This window comes from Vipera ursinii, assembly GCF_947247035.1.
Source record: "Vipera ursinii genome assembly, chromosome: 2".
Classification (NCBI taxonomy): Eukaryota; Metazoa; Chordata; class Lepidosauria; order Squamata; family Viperidae; genus Vipera; species Vipera ursinii.
The window spans coordinates 98221732-98248168 of NC_139513.1; the positions used below are offsets into that span (position 1 = coordinate 98221732).

General features: G+C 41.0%; 1 protein-coding gene across 2 annotated transcripts in view; it reads left to right on the forward strand.

The window, feature by feature from the left end:
• Positions 1-24526, forward strand: part of ARHGEF37 (Rho guanine nucleotide exchange factor 37) — a 61569-nt gene extending 37043 nt beyond the window's left edge. Inside the window, exons 7-14 of one of the 2 annotated variants that reach the window (XM_083352717.1) lie at positions 1322-1426; positions 8924-9034; positions 9462-9791; positions 10033-10161; positions 11459-11654; positions 15808-15980; positions 20726-22463; positions 22820-24526. In XM_083352717.1, coding sequence (XP_083208843.1) covers positions 1322-1426; positions 8924-9034; positions 9462-9791; positions 10033-10161; positions 11459-11654; positions 15808-15980; positions 20726-20932 — 1251 coding nt within the window. In that variant the 3' untranslated portion in view covers positions 20933-22463; positions 22820-24526. The remainder of the gene's footprint in view (positions 1-1321; positions 1427-8923; positions 9035-9461; positions 9792-10032; positions 10162-11458; positions 11655-15807; positions 15981-20725; positions 22464-22819) is intronic. The other variant, XM_083352718.1, reaches the window with a different exon arrangement.
• Positions 24527-26437: the final 1911 nt, after the last annotated feature.

Sequence of the window (26437 nt, forward strand, 5' to 3'; positions counted from 1 at the left end):
AAAAAAAAATTCAAGAAATGAAGCAAATTTAGTGAAATCAGCTTTTCGTACTGAAATAAATTTCCTTCAATCCTGTCTTTTCTCTTTGCATAGCAATTTTCCAGTGATTTGTCTCTTGCCTCTTCCAAGATCCAATAAGAGTACAGTATATGCTTGCATTAGACCTTCCTGTTGATCCAGAGTGTGCATTTATCAGAAATAATATAATTTCCAGGAACTCCAGAGATGGCAAATATTTGCTTTGCATACCATACTCACCTGTTCATTTGCAACATAAATGTATAATTATTGATAGAAATTAAAAAGCCTCTGATCTCTCCCCTCCCCTCCCTTCCTTTTAACAACCTTTTGATCTGGAGTCAGAGAAACCCTGTCTCCATTCATAAAATACAATGATTCCTTAAATGCAATAGAAAGCTGATAGGCAGCTTGAAATCAATCAACATTTAAAAGGCATGGGAATTTTAACATCTATGCCCATGTTCTTTACACCATGTGACTGGTCAGGAACTTTTCTGATAGGGAGATAACAAGCAAAGTGTTTTCTCTAACCATAAAAGCCATGTGTCACATTTGTGTTTCCTACTTCGGTCATAACACCATATATCTCACTCGCATGTCTTTCACAAAGGGTTCAAAATGATATGAAGATCTTACTGATGGGCAGTGGTGAGATGCAAATACCTGAACAACTGGTTCTCTTATTGGATGCAGGCCTGGGCCTCCGAGACCTAGAATGGACTTCTGGAAGTGGCATCCATGCACTTCCGGTGGGCTGTTCTATGCCGGGGAGGCCTCCTTGTGGCTTCCAAGGCCTAGAACAGACTTCTGGAAGTGGTATCCATGCACTGGGAGGCCTCCTCCAGGCCTCTGAGGCCTAGACTGGACTTCCAAAAGCAGTGTGCATTCAGTTGGTTCTCTGAACTCAACAAAATTTAGCTACCGGTTCTGCTGAACTGGTGCAAACCAGTTGAATCCCACCACTGCTGATAGGTCAGTCTGTGGCTAATTGCCCCAAAAGTAAACCTTGTATTATTTTGGGAACAATAAAGATAGAGACCTCCTTTTCAAGCAGCCAGCCTCCGTGTCTTGATTCTAGGGATGCTTTCGCTTCCCCAGGGAGGTTGCTAATGCTCTCTTTTCCCGGCTTAGAAGAAAGGAACCCAGGGAAATTCTCCGAACAGTGTGATTGACATTCACAGAAGAAATCCGTATTCACTGGTGGCATTCTATTTTGTTTTGTATCATTGCTCAGTACTGATCTTTTACTACCTGTAAATTGTCTTCTGACAAAATGTAACTTCTTTTCTTTGATTTTTAGACAGAAGATAAAGAGTTTGATAAACTGGAAGAAAAGTTTCAGTCATTGGCATCAGCTATAATTGATCTGAAAGAGAATGTGGCCTGCTTTCTGGACAACACAGAGGTAACATTTTTGTATCTAATGTTCAATCAAGCTCATGAAATCAGAGCACCCTGCAGAAACTTGACTAGAGGTTTTTGCGGTTGACAAGCCAACATTGTCTCTATTAATGTTTCTGAGATTGCTTTGAATCATGACTGATTAGAAGTCCATGGTATTCGGTTTTAAAGCTGTTAGTAAGAAAATAGTTACCTTGATCCAATATGTCTATTTTTCCAAGATGGGAAGCTGCTGGGGTCTATTTAAGAAAGTCTATGTGGTAAACAAGTACCTGACCAACCAAAATGTATCTGCTAGTTTTTACTTTAGGCACTAATTATACTGACATATATGTCATTTAACTCTTGTCTTGTAAGTAATCAATGGTGGGATTCAGCCAGTTTGCACCAGTTCAGCAGAACCGGTAGCTAATGTTTCGTTGCCCAGGTCCAGAATGGACTTCTGGAAGCGGCATTCACACAGAGAACCCATTGTTCACATATTTGAATCCTCCCACTGGAAGTAATCTATATTTTCCATCTGTATACATGCATTATTTTTCTGTCAATACACTCTGAATGTGTGGGACGGGATATGTATTCACGAAGGAGCAGCTCAAAATGCAAACTTTCCCCAGTCTAAAAAGGGAACCCTAGTCTGAACCTAACAAAAATTTCTTTAAAGTTAATGGACTTTAAGTGGGCTCACAACCAAGCTTTCATGATTCCCAGCTGCAAATGAAATGAGGTTCAGAAAACCAAGTAACCTTAGCCGTCTGTCACCTGTTACTATCATTCCTCCTCTTTCAGGGATTTGACCTTGGAGAACTCAAAAGAGGGGAGTGGACAAAAAAGAAGGAACAGTACATTAGCTGGGCTTCTAAGTGAACATTCAGAAGGAAAATTGCTAGGGATTTTTAAATGCTCGAACAGAACTCCGGAAGCATGTCGACGTATGGTGCTACAGGCGGGATTAGTTTGAAAGAAAATATATATATTTTTTAAAAAAATAGATCTTCAACAATGCCCACAGAACTGTGACATTAGAGGTGCATTAGATGTGCTAAAAGAGACTTGTGGCCCCGAACTAAAACAAAATAAAACTCTCCCCCTTTCATGGAGCATAATACCAGTAAGAATAAGCAAGTGGAGAAAGAGGGAGGGGAAACCCAACAGATTCTTCCAGAAAGGATACACAATATTTTCCGGGCTGATAGACATGGTCAGCCAGGGGCTGCATTCCAGAAAAAAATACCGAGTGGTGCCAGAACAAAAGCTAAATTAGATGTCACTTACACGTAATTAAATATAAGTAATATGATTACTTTCCAATCATGTATTTAATCATTGCTCCCATCTGTCACATTAAAAGCTAGTGCCATGCCAAATATTCCCCCCCCCTGCTTTAAAATTACTGTACCCTTTTTTTTGGAAGAGGATATAGAAGCAGAGAGCTAACAGAAGTGGGATAAAAGGAGATGTTGCTTGACTTTGGTGGTGAGAATTTTTCCCCTTCTTTTTTTCTTTCTTTTAAAAAACTTTTATAGACCTTCTTTCCGTGCTTCAGTATTTTTACAATGCTATGGTCAGGTAATCATTGTAAGAAGAAGATACCGTAGAAGGAGAGTCCTTACACTACTTTAAGTCTAGGTGTGAGTCTTTTTAAAGAAAAAACAGATATTGGCTACCTACAGTATAAACCATGTTAATGTGACTCCTTAATTCATCCTTCTTTCACATGAAATAATGACTTCCACAAATGACTGGCCTGGCACTACTGTAAAATTTCAGGTTAGCAGATGCAAGGGACTTTGACTTTAAGGGACAAAATTCTACTATGATTTAGTCCAGGGCTTTTCAACCTTTTCACCCATTGTACCACTTTTATGATATGGCAACATCCGAGTACCATCAGTTGCCTACCAAGGTGTCAAAAACTTGATGACCAAAAAAAAAGGGAAAAAGTGATGAAGTACAGGTAGTCCTCGACTTACAACAGTTCGCTTACTGACTGTTCGATGTTACAATGGCACTGAAAAAAGTGTCCCCCAAGCCACAGCCGAGCAAGACACCTGCCTGCCCACCCGGCGGCACTCTTCCTCCTGTCCAAGGTTTTCATTGTTGTGAGCATTTCTGTTGAGGATTGGCAGTGGGGGTGGGGTGGGGGGTGTTTGGTTTTTATTCCCCCCGTCTGCTGGGTGGTTGAAGCAGGTTTTGGTCACTTCACATGAGCCTGGGACACTGTGACCACCATAAATATGAATCAGTTGCCAAGCATCTGAATGTAAATCATAAGACCCTGGAGATGCTGCAACATTCCAGCTGATCGGTGCTTCTTCTGGGCTCAGAAGTGCCAGGATCAGTGCCCAGCTCCAGCTGGAGCCTGGCGCTGATCCTGGTGCTTCCACTGAGTCTTGACAGCCCCAAAGAAGCGCTGATCCTGGCGCTTTCGCTGAGCCCTGGCAGCCCTGCAGCTCCAGCCATCTCTCGCTCAGGCTTGTGCACTGCTGCCACCGGTTCAGCTCATTCCCCTCCCCCGCTACCACTTTTCTAGGATGGTCATGTACCACCTGCCAGGTGCCAATTTACCACAGGTGATACCTGTACCACTGGTTGAAAAGCCCTGATTTAGTCAATTTACATAATGAAGGTATTGTATAATACATTGATAAAAATATGGTATTTTATTTTGTTTGTGTGATCTCACAGATTACATTAATCAGTCTGATGATGTACCCTCCAATTTACTGGATGTTTATGAATAACAGAGACACCCTTTTCCCACATAGTCCATTAAAATAAGATTTCTCTATTTAGAAACCTGTTTAGAATTGTAATTTGATACCAACAAGATTTTCAACAACACATGCAGTCTTGATGCATCTTGTCATTCTCTGCTCTACAGTGTAACTATAAAAAGACCAATTCCTGTCTAGTTCAGTTTTTGATTCCCAAAGAGTCCGGTCAGCTTTCTCAGTAGAGGTCATAGTAAGACATTACAACATTAGCCTTTTCCTGCTTTTTCTCTACAGTAGTTCAAGGAGATACTTTCTCTTATTCCAAATACTTTAAGAACCATGGACACACATTTCTGTTATGAATCTGAGGATTTCCTTTTTAAAGTGGGAAAATCTGTTGTCCACTGCAATGTTCATGAGGAACCATTTGCTGAATAAATATTTTCCTCTGTCAGTGCTAATCTCCTGCCAAAACCTATAGTGAATTTAGAGGAAGGGAAATTACCAGTTGGTTGGTAAGACGTAAAATACTTCCCTAAAATACAATGAGAATTAATTCTGAATACTGTAATCACAAAACTATCTGAACCTTAAGCTATAAAAGGGCTCAATCAATGCAGGGAAAGTTAATTCTTGGACACAATTGCAGTGCCTCTGATATTATGAGGCGGTACATTCAAATAATTCTTCAGATTATGAAGTGGACTGGAGTGGACTTTAATGGATTGAAATCTATGCCATGTGCACAAATAGTGGGTTTTAGTAGTAACACATGTGTGAATTAATTTTAGAACTGATTCTTGTTTGATGCTCGCGGTATTATAAGTACAAATAGTGAAATGAGAGCAGAAAATGGTGACACAGGCAAATTTTTATAGCACAACACTTTTGAAATGACAGCCTGGCAGATCTTTAGCCAAGATTTTAATCTTACTTGCCATTTCCAAATGTTCAGTTTATATCTGTTCGTGGTTTAAAGGTAACAGAATGGAGTAATAGTCTTGTATCCAAAGGTGTTTTTTTCCCAAAAGGCAACTGGACATTCTTGGTTGTTTTTTTCTTTGAAAATCTTGGAGGAAGAGCAAAAACTTTTCAAAGGGAAAAAAACCCAAGGAAGTCCAGGTGCCTTTAAAAAAAAAACCCCACACCTTTGGGACAACCATGACCTGGTTGATTTAGAATCTCCATAGACAAAGAGAGAAGTGATACTTTTTTTGCAACAATTAAGCTAACCCCATCCTTTAAGTTTTTAATGTGGAAGCAAATCTTAGAAAGGGAACATATTAGCATATATTCAAGTGTGCCTGAGCGTTGGATTGTCTATTGCTTCCTTTTCACATTCAGAAAATGTGGAAACCAACCGAGCAGCATCAGAAGAATAGAGTATTTTGTTATCTGTCTTTCCAATACCAAAACTGGAAGCAATGTGTTCAAAAAAGTTAATAGCTTTGGTAATGTGTTCAAAATTGTTAATAGCATTTTCTGTTGAAATTAAGTATGCTGAACATCCTTCAGTTTAATATTTGGGGAACATTTAAATTAAATGTCCAGGAACAAATCGTAATTCCAGTAATGGAACTAAGTGAGAAGACAGAAAAAAGAAAAATTCCAAAACTTTTGGTACATCACATGGCAGGTAGGATATTGGGAGTGTAGTATAACCCAGGGGTCAGCAACAGTCCCACTTTTTTTTTTTTTTGACTGCACATGGCAGAGGACTGGGAGCCGCCGGAGACGGCTGAAAGAGCCACATGTGGCTCCGGAGCCGCAGGTTGCAGACCTGTGGTATAACCTGTGCTTTTTTTTTCACTAAAAAAAAAAGGTGCCGGAACTCAGAGGTGCTGTCACTGGGAGCGATGCCAGTGTCTTGCTTCGGCGTCACCACCTGTCCTTTTCACCCCTGCCCCTGCGGCTCGGAGCCACATGCTGCGGGGATTCCCCTCCCCATAGCCTCCGTGGGGATTCCCCTCCCCTCAGTTGCCAAGCCACGGCCCATGCTGACCCCTCACCCAGAGATGCTCCGAACCTTGACCCAGAGCTGTGTTCCTCGTGGCAGTGGTCTCCGGCACCAAACAGCTGATGGCCTCCGGCACCAGCACTCTTTCTTTCCTTCCCAAAAATTGTGTTAATGAGTCCTCTCTAAGCTCTGCTGATCAGCTTGTCCTGGATTGTTTTGCCGCAAAACGGAACGGTTTGCAAGTTGCAGTTGAGACAGCCCATCTCATTTTAGATATATCACATATAATTGAAGATTGTAATTAGTTGCGTGTGCACGTTCAGCAAGTGTGATGTATTTGTGCTGGCATTTCTAGGCCTCTTTCCAACCACATCCAGAAAAATTTGTAACAAACATTGGAATTCTCAAGGCCATGTTTGGTATTTCCCAGCAATCTGTTACTGGAAGGAAAAAGCAATCCGTACTGCGTTACTCATCCCAGAGAAGCATTTGCATGTATGCAGGTATCCTTAGGGTGCCATAGTTATGGATGGGAAATATTGGTTGCAAAGTTGGCATTTCTGGATGTAATACAGATATTTTGGACTTATTTTTGTTTCTTTGCAGGTTTGATATTTTTAAAAAGGCATATGCTACTGACTACACTTATGCACAAATGTAACATCTTTTGCTAGGATACATGACCACTGCTTGTCCAGAATGTGAAAAGTGAAATATTGTGACTGAACAAAATTTTAATGTACAGATAATACCACCAGAAATTATTTTAGCCTTTTTAATAAATGTTGATATTAATTTTAAGCTCACCATGGAAAACATCATATATTGTTATGTATATACTAGGTTAATTATTTAAAGACTGAAGTGCAACATAACTAGATTCTAAATAATCTATTTTTCAAAACATATAACAGTCCAAACAGTAAAAGTAAAGTCCAAATTAAGAATATTTCATTCTTAAGAATTGTTTAATTTAAAGTGCTTTAGTTGTAATAGATGGTTATAGATTCAAAATAGTTTTCAAGAGTATTTACAAAAGATACTATTTTTTTTCTAGCATCAGCTAAATTAAACATATTACATTGAGAAAAATGTTTCTCATTTCTTTCCTGTTACCTTTATTGATTTCATTGCAGAGATATTAACATAGGAAATAGATTATTTTTTATCTAATTTTACCTTCCAAAAGACAGAAGCAGATGAAAAATGTGAGGTTCTTTCCTGTTGGCTTTTTTGAATTAGCTGTTTTAGATTCTAAAAGTTTAGTTCCTAAAGAAGTAACCTTGTAAATAATTTTAAAGTCCTCCTCTAGTGCAGGGTAGGCAACCTTGGCTCTTTTATGACTCAAGGGCTTCAACTCCCAGAATTCCTGAGCCATCATGCCTCAGCTTGGAAACCTCTCTCTTTACCCTCAGTGTGGCTGGCTCAGGATTTCTGGGAGTTGAAGTCCACGAGTCATAAAAAAGAGCCAAGATTGCCTAGCCCTGCAATAGGCTTAGGAAAGCCAATAAAGGGAGCTTTTTTTGCAAAAAAAAAAAGGTGCCTGAATGCCGTTCTGAGCGTTCTATGAGAAAAAAAGCCCTGAGTATAACTATCTCCTTACTTCTGAATTGGAAGGAATAATTGTGCAGTCCCCATGCCTCTATTGTAGGCCATTAAATGTGGGGAACCTGGGAGGAATATTAAAAATGTGAGGAGGGGGAAGTGGAAAAATAACATGGCAGCACGAGCTCTTCTCTGAAATGTAACCACCCAGCAAAGTAAAAAAAATATACGCTCAGCAGCCACAGATGCTCCTCATAAAAAGATGTCATACACAATTGGTAAGAAAATTCTCTCAGAGAGAGCATTTCCTCATCAGGAATCCGCATGAGATTTCAGATCTGATGCAACAATATTGCAAATTCCTCTTAGGCAACCCAGCTTTGAAATGTGAAACTAGGAGGCACATTTTAAACATTTAGATTATAGCTTTAAAAAAAAAATAAAATGCAATTTAAATAGAACTTAAAAGACATCTGACATTTTTTTTAGATGATGGGGAGATGTCAGCTGTTCAAGTAAGGTAGGCCAAGAAACAGACACTAAAGGAATTCTACCGATGCTACTTGCTAAATTCTTTGTTGGGGGGTCATTAACAGAATCTTGAAAGCCTATAGAGAAACTGTAATGTATTGGGACTTTTTCACTTGCCAATTCTACCAGTTTCACCATCCATTCTTCCATTGTACGTATTTGTAAGCCCTTCCACCTTTGAGCACATAAAGTCTTGCTTCCATTATCATATGGAAAAATAAAGTTCCAGAAGATGTTTCCATTTGTTTATCCATTAAGCCCAAAAGAAAAGTCTCTAATTTCAGTTGTATATTTACTTTTAAAACCATCTGCATCAAAATACATCTTTGATCCTAATATTTTTGTTGTAGGTCCACCAAGGATGGAAAAATGTACATTCAGTTTGATTAAATTTCCGACAAATATTTGACATTTGCTTTTATATATTTTTGACAATTTATCTGTCATGTACCAACAATACATCATTTTATAAACTTTCTTCAAGATTAAAATTCAATGTAAATTTCAACCTTTTCTTCCACATATTCTCCCTTTAATCTAACTATATATTGTATCCATAATTCATGCAAGTTTAATAACTCCTGAAAAACACCGCTTTTCAATAAATAATAATGGCATTTCTGAATAACCATAAGTGTTTTTAACTGGCTTTTCTGAGTGACTAGAAGAGCCCGCTTTCGCCTATATCACTGGATATGTTCCCCATAAAACCATGTTTTTAGGTTGTCAGATTCGTTTCTTTATCTTTTAGGTGTTCCTTAGTTTTAAACCACACGAGGATGAACTGGATTTAGAAACGTACGTTACCCAACCATATTATTCCCTTGCAAAAAGGCTTCACAGCACCATCTTTCCTGTCTATGTAAGTATTATTTCATTTCTAATTTGCCAAATTTGGGAAGAGGGAAGGATCAGATTGATTCATTTTAGCCTTGCCCTCACACATTTTCAGGCAAACTGGGACTTTGGGAGTTGCAGTCTCAGCGTATCTGAAGACCATAATGACGATAAACCATTGTGAGATACAGTGCAGGGTTTTTTCCAAAGAAGAAATCTTCAACTTACCCAATGAGCCAATTTCTGAAAAATGGAGCATAATGTCATATGCTCCAAAATTTCAAAGCGGGTTCTTTGAGATTTTTCTAGTGTACCTAAGATTTCTCTAAATATTAGGCGCATAGCAATGAGGCGCACCAGAGATCCTCAGCCCAAAAGCTTCTGATCTTTCACTTCAGAACAGAGCAAAAGTGGTCAAAATTTGAGAAAAGTCTGCCTCTCTTCCTTTACAGAAGCAAAGGCTTGAGCACCTGGTATATAAGCCACTGTGCAACTTGTCGGAGACTCTGAGAGGACCCCACAAACTGATCAAGAAGCGCTCGGACAAGCTGCTTGACTATGAGGAGTATGAGGAGAAGAGGAATGAGACGGGCAGTGTGACCTATGAGGAGGAGGCTGTCATGAATACCTATCTTGGCATTAACTCCTTGCTTGTATCTGAGCTTCCTACATTCAACCAGGTGGCCCTGAAGTGGCTGGCCTGCATACTGTGTTCTTTTGTGACTCTTCAGAGGGATCTGGCCAAGCAAGTCCTCCAAGAGGCAGAAGGGGAGATTGTCCAGGTAAGAGCAAAAAAAACGGATGAGGTGATTTCTATTTGATTGTTTTCCCCTGGATGCAACCAAAAGGCATATCCTTGAAGAAAAAAATGTAGCATTTCCTTGAAAACACAGGGCTGATGTGCAGCCTGTAATGAATAGTATAAATGGCAGGAGAGCCACTGCAAAGTTCAGGCATCTTAGGAGAGTAACTGTTTTACACATACTATTTTTCAGTCATTTAATTCTAGGCTTACTCTTACAGCTGCCCCATAGACATCTCTCTGCAACTGAATTTTGGGAAATGGTAATGAGTACTTTAAAACAGGCTGAAGATCAGTTGTCCTTTCTCCAGAAGAAGTTTGACACTGTTTTGCCAAACCCCGTTGCACAGGTATGATGTTACTGGAAAAGCAAGAAGGTGTGTGCTTACTCATGCACAATTTCCTCAGCTGACTCTTGGCTAGTTAATTCACAAATATCTGACATGGGCATGGAAAAAGCAAATGCTAATTCTAAGTGAATTCAAATGCTAATTCCAAGTGAATTCTGGTTCTTCTCCAGTAATATTCTGTGATATTTGGATGCTTGGATTGTCTTGTGTATAAACTTGGAATTTGAGTGCTAGGGAAGTGAATAATTCAAAGACTTGCTCACTTGTGTTAGGACCATTTGCTTTACTCCTTTGTGAAGTACTCAGGATGACACTTAGTTTATGATGTCACATTTTTCATTAAGGCACTTAGATATCTTTACTAAGCAACCTCTTTGTGCATTGTATGCATTTTAGGAGAAAAGCGTATAAACCCTTTTAAGAACTATCTTTTTTTTTTAGTCATTGACCCATATAGATGTTATTTATATAGATGTATATATCTATATATCTATATGTATATAGATGTTATTTCTGCAGCGGATGGTGGCTTTAGTATAAATTGTAGGCCAGTGGATGGTTTTGTAACAATTTCTGACTCAAGAGATTTAGTTACTAGTAATCCCGAAACAATCTCAGCGCCAGTAGAAGCATAAGGAAGGATAAAGCAGATAATCTTAGTTGGTTGATTTTGGAGTATCATTAAATGACTTGCCATTAAAGAAATTACTGGCCATGTTGCTTAAACTTTATAATTTGAGAATTGTACACATAAAACATCTGGACAGATTCTAGATATTTACATCCCCAGCAATGGAAGGGTAACAAGTAGACAGTTATTATGCTTTTTGCATTTTTTATTTAATTTAGGCATGTTATATTTAGCCTACTGACAATTTGCAGAGTAGTTGACCTTAGATCAGTCTGATGGTTGGAAAGGCTGTAGCGCTAAGATTCAGCAACAGCTGTCTCAAGCAAACGCATCGCTCTTTGCTCTGTAGGAGAAATAGAACTGGTAGTATTAGAAGCAGATGAGACTAATTTTCCTTCTCCTTTTCCCAGTGCCCAATTTCCTGCGCTCCCACTCTACCCCATTTGCAGAATTGCCCACTCTCTCTGTTTTCTGAAACTTAGCGTGCAAAATATGCTTGACTTTCAGGATTTGTCACACCTTGTTCTAGGATATTTTTGGTTAGATGCCTTTAGCCCCTTCTTTCACTATGATTCATGCATACTGTAAGTGCATAAAACACAGTAGCTTGTTGCTTCCATAGGGGGATAGGTTTCTGACTCATTTCTCCTTCTACCTTTTCAATAGCCTCTTAGCTCTGCAGAGGAGAAGAAGGTCCTTTTGCTTCTGAACAAACATGGCCCAGATAAGTTGTACCAGGTGACAAGCGACGCCGCTGGCTGCAAAGATATGGACTTGACTCTGCAGAGGGGGCAAATAGTGGCTTTTCTGCGTGGCACGGACTCCAAGGGCAACGCAAACCGATGGCTGGTAGATTCAGGAGGTACTGTCAGTGTCGCAACCACCCAGAACCCTTTTGTTTGGAGCAATAAAGGAGAATGTTTGTAGCTCAGGGTTGAAATGAGGATCCTTGGTGCTCCCTCAGCTTGGTTGTTTTCTTGCAGACATCTCATTACCTAAACTAGGTAATCATCATCAAGGCTGATGATGATACCTAGTTTGTGTAATGAATGCTTTGCAAGAAAGCAACCAAGCTCAAAAGAGCACCGAGGACCTCTTTTCTTTGTTACCAAGAGTGGTGAATTGGGATGGTCTGATCAGTCTAAACCAGAGGTCACCAACTTTTTCATGCTGGCAGCCTAGAGGGAAAGGGAGCAGCTGGGAAATTGGTGTGTGTGCATGTGTGCACACGCGTGAACGGAGCTGCGCGTGAATGGGGCTGCACGCACACGCATGGCCCTAGTGGCCCTGTTTGCGCATGCATGCAGGAGCTAACCACTACCACAACTAGCACCCATGTGCATGTGCAAACGGTCCGCGCAACTCCCATGTGCACTAGTGGCCCCATTTGTGCAGGTGCTAGCAGCCGTCTCTAGCCCTACGCACATGTGCAAACGATTCTACGGGTGCTAGCACAAGTGGGGGTGCAGCCCATAGGTTGGGGGCCCCTGGTCTAAACCCAGTCTGTGTGAATGTCACCCATTATTCTGTTTTGTGAAATTTGAAAAGTAATGATTTTTTTTTTTCATTGTACTTGCCTTTAAAAAATCCATGGCTGCCTCTACCTCAAAAACCTAAGTAGGATCAGATCTGGATGGGAGATTATCAGGAACTCTCAGGGCTTGTAAATAAATGGTGACACGGTATATATATATATATGTCCTGTGTTCTTGTTCATCTGTATTTACCTACTTTTAAAAACTGCTACGGATCAGGTGGTTTTTACTATGTCCTGATACATCCCCTTTGTATTTTATGGTTTTACATATTTTCAGGGGGTCCTTAGTACTCTCTTGAGCTTGCTTGTTTTCTTGCAGACATTTCATTACCCAAACTAGGTAACATCATCAGTGCTAGTCAGGATGTATTTTCTTTTTCACATGAATATAAGTGGGTATGCCCTAAAATCAATAAAAGTCAAACTCAACTGAAGGAAGTTGTTTGTTTATAGTCAAAATATTTTTTTTGTATTCTGCTTATGCATTAAAATCCCATGATTGTATGGCTGTATTGTAATATTTGCTGTTTCCTATACCACCTGGTCTACCTACCTGGTTTATATTTTTTTGAATTATGTATGCTTTAATTGCAACAAATCCTTAAGTGACGGAAGGTGATACTGAGGAAAGATGCACCTATAAATTCAAACTTTTTAGCAGGAAAAAACCGGATGGGTAAATTGATCTGGCTGCAGAACAGTCTTTGATGAAGTGCAGCCTTTTGATGTAAAATAAATCTGCGTCTGATATCTTTTACATCCCTACTGCATCAGATAAGAAGCTTAAATCATAACCACAGAAGATTTCATTAAGCCTAATCTGGTGGGCTCCAGATGTGTTGGATTACAAGTCCTAAATCTCTGGCTGGTTATCAGGAGAATTATAGTCCATCAGATCTGGAGTTCAGCAATTTGGAGAAGATTATTATAGAGTGCTATTGCTCATGTAACAGGTGATCTGATAGTCTGATTAGCTAATGTGGAAGGGAAAAAAGGAACTTGTAGTTCTTCCTTTGGCAGATTTTTTAATTTTTCAGTATAGTTTTTATTTGCGTTGTAAAGCCATTAATATATATATAAAGGTAAAGGTAAAGGTTCCCCCGCACATGCGTGCTAGTCGTTTCCGACTCTAGGGGCCGGTGCTCATCTCCGTTTCAAAGCCGAAGAGCCAGCGCTTGTCCGAGGACGTCTCCGTGGTCATGTGGCCGGCATGACTAGCACGGAGCGCTGTTACCTTCCCACCATAGTGGTCCCTATTTTTCTACTTGCATTTTTACGTGCTTTCAAACTGCTAGGTGGGCAGAAGCTGGGACGAGTAACAGGCGCTCACTCTGCTACGCGGCACTCGGGATTTGATCCACCAAACTGCCGACCTTCTGATCGACAAGCTCAGTGTCCTAACCCACTGAGCCACCGCGGGGGAACCTTTACCTTTACCTTTTTATAGTTGAGTGAATTGAAATACTAGTCACTGAGCTTCTCAGAGACCAAGAGTTGACCACTGTGGAAAGCAGGGTATTGGATGAAATGGACCTTTAATTTGATTACATCATTTTAGCCAGTTATATTTTATTAGTTCCCACTAAGAAAATAATTCCTAGTCATTTGCATTTTATTAATGAGAATTGGACTTTTTCCCCCCCTTGAGACAGTTTCCCCTGATTTATCTGAGTAATTAGCTGTTAGGGAAAAAAGACTTCTAAATGGTTTTAATTAAAGGGAGACTTGCTTACTCTCTGAACAATGAAAATCAAATATCAGGAAGAAAACTAGAGCAGTGGTAGGATAGCTGAAGTAGCCCAGGTGTTGTAAGTTCCCCTACCAAATTTTGCATGCATTAGATAATTGCAAAAGACAGGAAAGATGCCTTTTTACAACAATTGTACCATAATCCTGATAGCTAGAAAATGAGATTATTATTATTATTATTATTATTATTATTATTATTATTATTATTATTATTATTATTATTATTATTATTATTTATTATATTTATATACTGCCCTTTCCCGAAGGACTCAGGGCGGTTTACAGGGTGGTTAAAACAAAAAATACAAAAGTTAAAAACAGATTTAAAAATTATATCCGTCCCTGAACAAATAAAACCCCAGTTAAAATTAAAATTAAAATTAAAATTCTCAGCCTGGGCCAGAGAGCTCGAAGAGCCAGGTCTTCAGGTCCCAGCGGAACGAACGGAGGTCGGGGGCAGTCCTCAGCTCCACTGGCAGCTGGTTCCAAAGGGCAGGCGCCCCCACTGAGAAGGCCCTATCCCTGGGTGTCGTCCGCCGGCAGTCTCTTACCGGCGGTACCCTGAGAAGACCCTCCCTGTGGGAGATGGTCGTTGTCCAAACTGCAGGGGGTTGGGAGTAACTACAGAGAGAAGTGAAGGAAGAGTGTTCTTTTCAGCAACCAGAAGACCAGTCATTGAACTACAGGTTGCCTGTCCCTTGGTTGAACCTTGCCTAAACCAGGAGTAGAACATCAATTGTCCCTTTCTTTCTGCTCTCCCCTTTTTAAATACTGACTTTTCTATCACTATCTGCCTTCGTACTCCAGCCAGTTCCTTCCCTCTCTTTTTTCTCGTTCTTTCTTTCCCGATATTAAACACCTCTTTCTCTATATACAATGTATTTTTTCACCAAATTCCAGGCCTTACTCTAATTCTGTAGCTCTATAGCTCCCCTTCTCGTCTCCATTCATCATATTTGTGCTACTTTTTGTCATCTCGCCCACTCATCTTCTTTCCTTTCTATAACATGACATGACATAATCATATTATAGTCTAAGAGCCGTGGTGGCGCAGTGGTTAGAATGAAGTATTGCAGGCTGTTTCTGCCTACTGCCAGCGGTTTGATCCTGACTGGCTCAAGGTTCACTCAGCCTTCCATCCTTCCGAGGTTGGTAAAATGAGGACCTAGATTGTTGGGGGCAATAGGCTTACTCTGTAAACCGCTTAGAGAGGGCTGTAAAGCACAGTATAATGAAAAGTATTTTAGTATAAAATAAAAATTTGAGATAAATAAGTTGATAGATAAGCATTTCAAAATGCAAACATTAATGAATTAATAAAAACCTTACTTCTGTAGCCGTAGTTAAAAGTTTAGCCATTGTCGTTGCAACATTAGGATTTTTATGATTGTAAAATTTTAATGTATTCAAAAATATCTCCTCCTGGCCTTGATTTAAAATAGGACAGATTACATGCTGCCAAAATCTCTTGTAAAAATCACATCCTTTCATTAGTACATCCCACACATCCTCTCTTCTTTCCTACACTAAATGCTGTCTTTTTGTCCATTCCTTTTTATATCAAGTCGTTATTTCTACACCATTATTTTCCAATTATGTCAAGTTCATGCTGCTTTCATTGGCATTACTGTGTAGCCATCTGCTAGTTGATAAACAACAAGGGAACACTCTACTTTTTGTCAGCAGTCTAGCCTTCAGCTTAATCTTACCTGTCTTGTGTACCATGCAGGTCCAAGAGGTTACGTGTCACCTGGAAAGCTCCAACGGTACCATTACGTCCCCAACCCAACGCCCAGAACAACAACGTTGCCCCAGGGTGGTGCTGCTGAGAAAATGCATCCTACTTACAACTTCCCCCAAACTCCCAATCCCCCAGCGTACTTCAGCACTCCAGTTTTACAGGTGAGTAACACCTGTCCTTCTCTTTCTTGTTGCTTTGATTTTTAAGGACAGTAGTATGAGTTGTGAACAGGCAGTGAATTTATGGCTAGAGACTGGCAGATAATGGCATTTCCTGTCCTGTTATGCTGATTTATATTTCAACAGGGCCATTTCAGGATGCAAACATGGGTATGCCTCTCAAGTGATTTTTTTTCCTTAGGTAGTTTGTTATGATCTCAAATGGGTTAAAATATGGAATAGGCCAGGTATGTTGACTCACCCTTGAGACATTTATAAAGGGTAAGATGAATGTGGGTCAGATTTGGAAACTAGTAAGATATTGGTTAAATGAAAAAAATATACCTGTGATGAGCAAAGAAAATGAAAACAAAGATTGATAAGAAGTAGCAGTCACACGAAGGACTAGTTTATATGATTATGTCTAACAATACATAAGATCACAGCAGACACCCCAACTAGAGTTGGGCACTCACTAGCTGCTTGTGTAGGAGCCAAGAGTCAAAGCTGTAATAGGACCCTGAAAAGTTTAGTCCTCATGAACTCCGAATGAAAATTATTCACCACCATGACTAATATTATTTCTGTCTCATAACTAGAATCTCAAGTGGAAGAGATCTAGAAAACCTCTTTCCTCTAAGATCTTTTGTATGATGTTCCTCTGATTCCCCACCATCTTTTCAACTTCATTCTCTAAAAACAGGGAGATTGAACCCCAGGCAAAATTAATTAAACATAACCAGATCCAGAAATGGCTACTACTTCTTTCAAAGTAAAATGGCATTATTTCCTTATTTGGAGAACCATTTGAATATTTCCTGAATCCAGCCAGATCCAGCCAGCCATGCCCTGCCTAGCTATTTGAAAGAGCAAACAGGGGCCTGAATCCAAATCACAATTGGTAAAATTCAAATGACAGAAAACCCCATCAAGTGAAATTATTTGCCAGAAATCTGCAAATTCATCCAGCCTGACTGCAGTCGCTTTGTCCTGTCTATATTTCCCTAAAAGATGGTAGATAACTCAGCACAAATCTGCAGATGAAATCAGTGAAGAGAAGAGCAGCCACATTGCAATTCTTAGCACCATTGTGTAGACTGAAATGTGAACTTTCATTAATGTTTGGTGTCAAACTTGCCATGTCATGTCACAATGTATTGTGACTCTTTTTGCATTGCCAGCAATGGGGTGGGTGCGGCTTTGGTATGATGAAACCGGCCCATGGGCCAGCAGTCTGACATGCCTGCTTTAGATCTCTTTTCCATCATTATATCAGTTCTTTAATAAATTAAGGAATTACTTGAATCAATAATTGGGGAAAAGCCTCATGGGAGTAATCCCATCATCTCTGGCCACATTCTAAGGATTGACTACTCTGAAATGTAACTGCTGCCAAATTGTGGGGTACTTCCCTAAATGCCCTCTGGATACCTTGTGGGGGATGGGGTGGATGTCTCTAACCAATCCTCCATCCTTGTGGAGCTCCAAAGTGTCCCAAAGGACAGCCATTAATGCTTTCCATCTTCAGATCACATCTCATCTGCTCCAAAATAAAGACCAGATCTAGCTTGTGTCCTCTTGTAAAAGTTAGGGCTGCAATTTACATGTGACAAGTTGATGCTTGCCACTAAGGCCATGAGCACAAAGATCTCTCTCCCAAGCTATGTGGGTCAAAGCCATCCAAGAGTTAAAAAGCTCAGACACAAGATACCAAGATGAAATCCAAGAACTTGCAGAGCAGCTTGGCAACCAGTACACCAGCAACACCCATGGAGAACACATTTATCAGGGTGGACTCCTGGAATCATGCTACTGTAATTGGCCCATGCATATGAGCATGGAACAATAGCATTCATCCTGGCAGCTAGTGCTATTAAAGCTAGAGTGTTGTAAGCAAATTGACACTCCCCCAGGCATCATAAATAATGATAGTGCATTACAGAAACGGCTGTAAGAACTGCATCTTCGGGACCCAGGTCCTGTGAACACTGAGCAGTGAAGGAGAATATTATACAGTTTTGTAAGAGTGATGAGTCATCACCCAGTGTCACTAAACCAGAATGGAATAAGCTGCTTTTCCTAAAAATAATAATAATAATAAATGTATTGTATTGGGAGAAGCTCACCCCCACTTTATAAATGTCCTTCCTCTGGAGCTTTCAGATGAGCTGCTTCTAAATTTCAGTCCAGGGGTCTTCTGAGAAAGTACTAAGTCTGTAGTTACAAATAGCCCATCCAACAGGTAAGAGGACCAGAAGAGGAACAGAAGGGGTAAAGAAGGAGAATGAGCAGGAGAATAGGGGCCACATATGAGCAAGAAACCCAGCTCTAATGCTGTAGTTGGCAGTGCCGAGAAGGAGTTAGTGTGCAGCCATGAGCGTGCAAGTGAGATTGGTCTGTGCATATTATCACCTAATGCTGATATGGAGTGAGAAAAATTGTTTTTTACCCACTTCCCAAAGTGATAATAGTAAATGGTGCAGCAACATGGAACTCTTTACTGGTAAAACCAACAGAAAACCTTGTAATGGACCCAAAGGGGACAGAACCCACAACACTGAATATTGTAGTATTCCTTCCCCATTGAAAATATTGTAGCTTTCCTTCCGCATTTAAATCAGTCTGCTCAGCACAGAACGAGGGATTTCTCAAGAACAGCAGGTGAAATGTCCTTTTGAAGGGCAATAAAGCAATATTCATAAGGAGTCTGTGTAAGGCCTGGAAAGTACCAGTCAGGACTAACACAAACAAAGGACTCTGCAGAAGGCAGAAGATCTCTGCTCTTCCTTGCAGCCCAGCTGAGGAAGAGATGAAGACAACATCATGAAAACGAGGAGGAAAAGTGCAATTACCAGAGATGCACTGTGAAGCTAAAAAACAAAAAATAAAAAACTCAAAGTAACAGCTCACTGGGTTCTCAATTCCTTATCTGAAGTCAAATTCCATAGTTTCCTGAAACAGACTAAGTATAACCAAAGCAGGATTATCTCCTGAATCTGCTCCTTATTCCTTAGTATTTCCGCTACCCTGGGCAAATGTCAATTTCCTCTTCCTTCTTATTCAGTGCTGTGCAACATAGAAACGGTCCTTCATGAACAATGTTGTGTAGTGGGTTCTGGAGAGCAAGCAGGAAAGATGCCGGGACGATGAGTACAGCATAGCAGCTCTTTATTAGGTGGAAGTGACTGTGCTGGGGAATAGGGGTTACCTGCACTCTTTATATACCTGGCCAGTACCTGGCCAGGTACACAGCCAACCAATCGGATTGAACCTGTTTCCCGCCGAAACTGCTTCCCGCCAAAACAGTTACAGTTCAACGCCTCCTGGTGGTGACTCTTATACAAGTGCTTTAGGTGTTCCTTTAAGCCTAATACATAACAAACAACATGCATTTTGGGTGCAGTCCTAGGAAATTCTCAGAGGGAATAATTCCATCCCAGAGTACCACCCCCCACCCCTTTCCCCACCAGCCTCCCAGACTGTTGCCTTCCAATGTGGACAATGCCCAATCTCAGAAAGTCCCCAAAGGGAATGTGGTCAGAGCCAAGCTAGACCTTCGTCCCTGGAGATCTTTCTTTGTATTGCCTGGGTCTGGACAGACTTCTTTCATGGGGAGACGGGTTTATGTTGCCCTTCCTCTACCTCTAGGACGGTGCTAGGAGACCACTGCAAAGAGCATTTCGAGGCTCAAATACTCTTGACATTCACATTAGGTTTGCTGTTAGCTTGCACAGCATCAAGAACTGAGTTGAATAATTCACAGTTCTTTATGCCTGCCACTACTTCCATTTATTTTATTTTCATTCGTGCCCCTCACTGCTCAGCATTCATCACACAAGGTTACGTAAGTCGACATACCACAGAGCATTAGGAAGCCATACAGGCAAGAAAATTCATCTAGCAACACCCAGGAGGAGCCAGGCTCTTCATATATGTTAATCTCAAGGCTCTTTCTCTCCCCTTTTTATTTCACCATTTGTCTCTTGGCTTTGAAAGATGCTGCCTCTTCTCTCTCTTATTTATAACAGAGCTTTCTCTGGGGTAAAGATGAGAGAATCTTGTCTCACCAGCTTTAAACTTACCACTTTCTGTAGGCTGGCAATTGACAATCATAAGTTCTTATTTTGTTGGACTAGTAACACATTTGTGTCCTGTAAAGGTTCCCCCGCACATGCGTGCTAGTCGTTTCCGAATCTAGGGGCCGGTGCTCATCTCCGTTTACAAGCCGAAGAGCCAGCGCTTGTCCGAGGACGTCTCCATGGTCATGTGGCCAGCATGACTAGATGCCAAAGGCGCACGGAACGCTGTTACCTTCCCACCAGAGTGGTCCCTATTTTTCTACTTGCATTTTTACGTGCTTTCGAACTGCTAGGTTGGCAGAAGCTGGGACGAGTAACAGGCGCTCACTCTGCTACGCGGCACTCGGGATTCGACCTGCCAAACTGCCGACCTTCTGATTGACAAGCTCGGCGTCCTAACCCACTGAGCCACCGCGTCCCTTTGTGTCCTGTATAACTCCACAAATTTAGATACCTATTCTGTCTCTGGGCATGGCTACTTGCCATAAATTTCAGAATGAATTTCTGCTTCTTTGAGATGTTTGCAGAAAGGCATCCCAGAAAGTTGCTTTGCCTATCCGGATAGAACTGATCTGGCCAGGTTTATTTATTATTATTTTTGCATCCTATCCTGTAGTATATTGATCAAAATCATATCCAGTATTACAACTGCATTTCTGTTTTTCTTAGGTACGTGCTGTGTATCCCTTCACGGCCAGGAGCAATCAGGAAGTCAGTCTGGAAGCAGGCCAGTCAGTGACTGTGCTGGAACCCCATGATAAAAAGGGAAGCAAAGAATGGTTCTTAGTGGAAGTGAATGGACAGAGGGGCTACGTACCTTCCAATCACCTGGTGGTGTTACCCCCACAGCCACCTGGATGGGTTTCACCCGTTTGACCATTTCCAGCTTAGTAAATGCAACTGTTAAGTGATGCTTGGTTTAGAAGTCAGCTATATTTTCATTCCCTGTCTCTTGCCTTTTCTTTCATGACATTCAACGGACAAAGAGGACGATAATGAGGCCAGGAGGCCTCTGGAATATTGTGAGTTTCAGTTTCAGAAATTCAGCCTGAATTTGTGCCATATTTATTGAAAAACTATGAAGGAATGTAGGTACATAAGCTACTTATCATTGTGATGGTATTTCTTAATCTAAGGCTGACAGATATTGGAAAGAGAGATTCCTGTAGTAATCTAGAATAATTTCTGCATTACAAATAGTCTTCAGTCAGTGATCACCTTTGGGACCCACAACTCCATCATTAAGTGAAGCGGTTGCTAAGTGAATGAACGCACGAGTGTGTTTACAGTTTTACTTCAGCTTTCCTTTGCTTTACAAGCATGGAAAGGTTGTAGATGTTGTAAAGTTACTTTTACATCACTGTCACAACTCTGAATTGTTGCTAAATGAGACAGTCACTGATGTGGACTACCTGCATGTGATCAATGCATGGTCTCAAAGCAAGGATTTCTCCAGGACACCTAAATGTAACTATGCTTGGTGCAATAGGGGCTTAGAAGGGGAATTGCCTCTTCCTAACTCATTTCAAAACACCCATCTCAAATCAATTAGCAAGAAACCACAACAAAGAAGCTATGAGCCATAGGCTAGTTCAGGGGTCTGCAGCCTTGTCAACTTTAAGACTTGTGGACTTCAGCTCCCAGAATTCCATAGCGGGCTGAGGAATTCTGGGAGCTGAAGTCCACAAGTCTTAAAGTTGTCAAGGTTGCAGACCCCTGGGCTATTTGAAGCCTCATTCTTCTTCTTTAACTGATATAAAGTCCTTTTGGTTTTATGATAGTGAAGAAATAGCTAAAGGAATCAGCTCAAAATCTTCCAATGATCTATGGTACAACTCCCAGATTAATAAGCCCAGTTGTTCTCTTCAGTAATATATGAGTCTTAATAAACTGAACAAAATGGCTGTGGTGCGTTAGAGTGATAAAGTGTTTGACTAAGAACAGGGAGATACTGCTTTTGAGTCTGCCCTCAACCATGGAAAGTCAGTAGCTGATTTTTAGCCAGTTATCTCTTGTATCCAACTCATCTCACAGGATTTACGCAATTGGGAGAAAAAGATAGTGCTATGTAAGTCATATTTAGTTTCTAGAGAAAAGATAGCACACAAATCTAACAAATAAATATTTGCTTTAAGTAACCTTCATTGAGGTGATACAACGACTATTCTCATTACTGGAGAGAATTACTGGTGGCGCAATGTTTAAAGTGCAGTATTGCAGGCAAATTCTGCACGCAGCCTGGAGTTTGATCCTTCCATCTTTCTGAGGTTGGTAAAATGAGAACCCAGATTGTTGCTTCTACCTTGTAAACTGCCCAAAGAGTACTATAAAGCACTATGGGGTAATATATAAGCCCAAATGCTATTACTATTGCTGTATCAGTCCAATAATGGTTAGAAAACTCTAGGTAAAGGTAAAGGTTCCCTCGCACATGCATGCTAGTCGTTTCCGACTCTATGGGGCCAGTGCTCATCTCCGTTTCAAAGCCGAAGAGCCAGCGCTTGTCCGAGGACGTCTCCGTGGTCATGTGGCCGGCATGACTAGCACGGAACGCTGTTACCTTCCCACCGTAGTAGTCCCTATTTGTCTACTTGCATTTTTATGTGCTTTTCGAACTGCTAGGTTGGCAGAAGCTGGGACGAGTAACAGGCGCTCACTGCTACGCGGCACTTGGGATTCAACCCACCAAACTGCTGACCTTCCGATCGACAAGTTCAGCGTCCTAACCCACTGAGCCACTGCGTCCCTTCTAGAAAACTCTAGAACACACTATAACTTGTTAGTGGAGATTCCACCATATGAAATATTCAGCACTGCTCTAACAGGCATTCTGAAATATTGGAAGCATATTCAACTAAAACAATATTGGAGAGCAAAGAAAAATTGTTCAGAGTTATCTTTTGGCATGAAGTGTTGTTATCAACGTTCAGGTAGAAATATGGAATGGCAAAATATTGCTAGAATTGTGAAAGTAGTAAACCGATATTTACACAGAAAACTAAATTTGTATGCACAAACAGTATATGATTTGTCTTTGCTTTTCTCCAAAAAGAGCAAGAAAATTTGCATATGAAAAATAATCTAAGGCCCTTCTGAAGACAATGAAAAAGATGGTATTCAGAAACTTATTATCAATTGATACTTTCTCATTAAAATATTCCCTCCCCCTTCAAAAACTATACACTGAAATAAGGAGAAGAATTGCAACTGCAGACATTGATTTCCAATGAAATCAGAATGTGCAATAAAGGGTGGTTGTGCCTGTGAGATTAACATGAGGCATAATGCAATTTTTCAGTGCCTTCTATCAGAGACTATGCTTATCTTCCCACATCCATGTACCTGTAATCACATCAAATTACTTTTGGTATCAGCATAGAAAATGAATGCATAAACTGATCTGAAGGCTCAGGATGACATGAATCATTAAGATTTTAATTTGTCTGGGTGTGACTGATAAGACAACTTGCAGTGTTTAAAAATGTAACTGCGGTAGATGTCTTCAAGGGTGGCTCCTGAAAAATTCGTGGGTTTGCTCTTTGCCATACAATATTTTATGTGAGATAGAGAATAAAATGTATGGGTAACATGATGTATTAACTGAGTCTTAACACAACCCATATGTGTCTGGATTTTGACTATGTGCATCCCAATGCAGATGCAGTAGATGCCTTGTAATGCAGGGGTCCCCAACCTGTGGGCCACAGCCCACTATCTGGCTGGGGCCAATTGGTCACCAGGCCACGTGAGTGGCTGGCTGGTGAGTGTGGTTGTGGGTACGTGCGCAGCCCCGTTCGCACGAGCGTCACCATGAGTGTCGCAGGCATTTGCGGCCCCACTTGCGCAAGCATCTCCATGAGTGTCACAGGCATTCATGGCCCCATTCGCTTGAGTAAAAGGTGTTCATATGTACGCATGTGTGTGTGCATGCATTCACACACACCCCACAAAGCCATTCCTTCGTTCCCTCCTTCCCCCACCACCCCCAAAAGGTTGGGGAACTCTGTTATAATGTGAGAGGTTAGTAGGATAAAGGCCAAGAAGTGACCTTATACCCCCAAATCCCCTTTCCTTGTTGTTTTTGTTTTTTAAAAAAATATTGTAGTATTTAAATCTTCTAAATAGCTGCTGCTTTGTTTGTCGACTTAGCAACAAGTAAATTCTTTGGGCCAAGTCTCAACTTTAGAGTTAATAACCTGAACTACTGTGACAATATAACTTGTACATTCTAGTTGAGGTGCTTACTTGAGTGAGAAATGGCCTTGCACACATCTTGTAATCCATGGTATTGTTAGATTCTTTTACTACGAAAACCAACTGGCTGAACTGCTGTGAACTTTGTCTTAAGGTCCAAAAATTGAATGCTAAAAATAATGAGACCAGAAATTTCTTTATGTTTGTAACAATGCTATATTTGCATTATATTAACTGTGAAAGAAATGAACAGTATTGACTCTCTACTTAAAGATGCTTTTCAAACTGTTCCGGTGTAAGCGCATGTTTCTCGTCCGAATACGTGTCTTCCTACATTATGTTGTTATGCAGCTCTTTTACCACCAGATGGCTCACTTACCTCATTTGTCTTTTAAGCATACCAGGCAACATTGGAACTGGCTACCCCTTTATGTTTTGAATAGAAAGGACTAGATTGTTGGCATTAAAAGCAACAGTTGATATCTACAGGTGAAACTCAAAAAATTAGAATAGCGTGCAAAAGTTCATTTATTTCAGCAATGCAACTTAAAAGGGGAAACTAATATATGAGATAGACTCATTACATGCAAAGCAAGATAGTGCAAGCCGTGATTTGTCATAATTGTGATGATTATGGCTTACAGCTCATGAAAACCCCAAATGCACAATCTCAGAAAATTAGAATATTGTGAAAAGGTACAATATTCTAGGCTCAAAGTGTCCCACTCTAATCAGCTAAATAAGCCATAACACCTGCAAAGGGTTCCTGAGCCTTTAAATGGTCTCGCAGTCTGGTTCAGTAGGAATCACAATCATGGGGAAGACTGCTGACCTGACAGTTGTGCAGAAAACCATCATTGACACCCTCCATAAGGAGGGAAAGCCTCAAAAGGTAATTGCAAAAGAAGTTGGATGTTCCCAAAGTGCTGTATCAAAGCACATTAATAGAAAGTTATGTGGAAGGGAAAAGTGTGGAAGAAAAAGGTGCACGCGCAGCAGGGATGACCGCAGCCTGGAGAGGATTGTCAGGAAAAGGCCATTCAAAAGTGTTGGGGACTTTCACAAGGAGTGGACTGAGGCTGGAGTCAGTGCATCAAGAGCCACCACACACAGACAGATCCTGAACATGGGCTTCAAATGTCGTATTCCTCTTGTCAAGCCGCTCCTGAACAACAAACATCAGAAGCGTCTTACCTGGGTTACTGGTTGTCTTCCAGGTGAGATTTAAGGTGCTGGTACTTACCTTTAAAGCCCTACATGGCTTAGTCCCGGGATATTTGCAGGACTGTCTGCTGCCGGGGACGACTTCCCATCGCCCGGTGTGCTCACACAGAGAGGGCCTCCTCAGGGTGCCGTCGGCTAGACAATGTCGGCTGGCGACCCCCAGGGGGAGGGCCTTCTCTGTGGGAGCGCCAGCCCTGTGGAACCAACTCCCCCTTGAGCTCCGGATGGCCCCGGATCTCCGGTCCTTTCGCTGCAGCCTCAAAACACTCCTTTTTCATCAAGCTGACCTGGAATGACGACGGGTTTTAAAATTGTTTTAATTTTAAACTGTTTAGCTAATTTATTTTGGGGCTGTTTGTTTAATTCTTTTTTTTAACTTTTGTATTGTTGTTTTTATTGTTGTTAGCCGCCCTGAGTCCTTCGGGAGATAGGGCGGCATATAAGTCCCAAAAATAAAGAAAGAAAGAAAGAAAGAAAGAAAGAAAGAAAGAAAGAAAAACAGACCTGGTCTGTTGCTCAGTGGTCCAAAGTCCTCTTTTCTGATGAGAACAACTTTTGCATCTCATTTGGAAACCAAGGACCTAGAGTCTGGAGGAAGAATGGAGAGGCACACACTGCAAGATGCTTGAAGTCCAGTGTGAAGTTTCCACAGTCTGTGTTGATTTGGGGAGCTATGTCATCTGCTGGTGTTGGTCCACTGTGCTTCATTAAGTCCAGGGTCAACGCAGCCATCTACCAGGAGATTTTGGAGCATGCTTCCTTCCACAGACGAGCTTTATGGGGATGCTGACTTCATTTTCCAGCAGGACTTGGCACCTGCCCACACTGCCAAAACCACCAAAACCTGGTTCAATGACCGTGGGATTACTGTGCTTGATTGGCCAGTAAACTTGCCTGACCTGAACCCCATAGAGAATCTATGGGGCATTGCCAAGAGAAAGATGAGAGACATGAGACCAAACA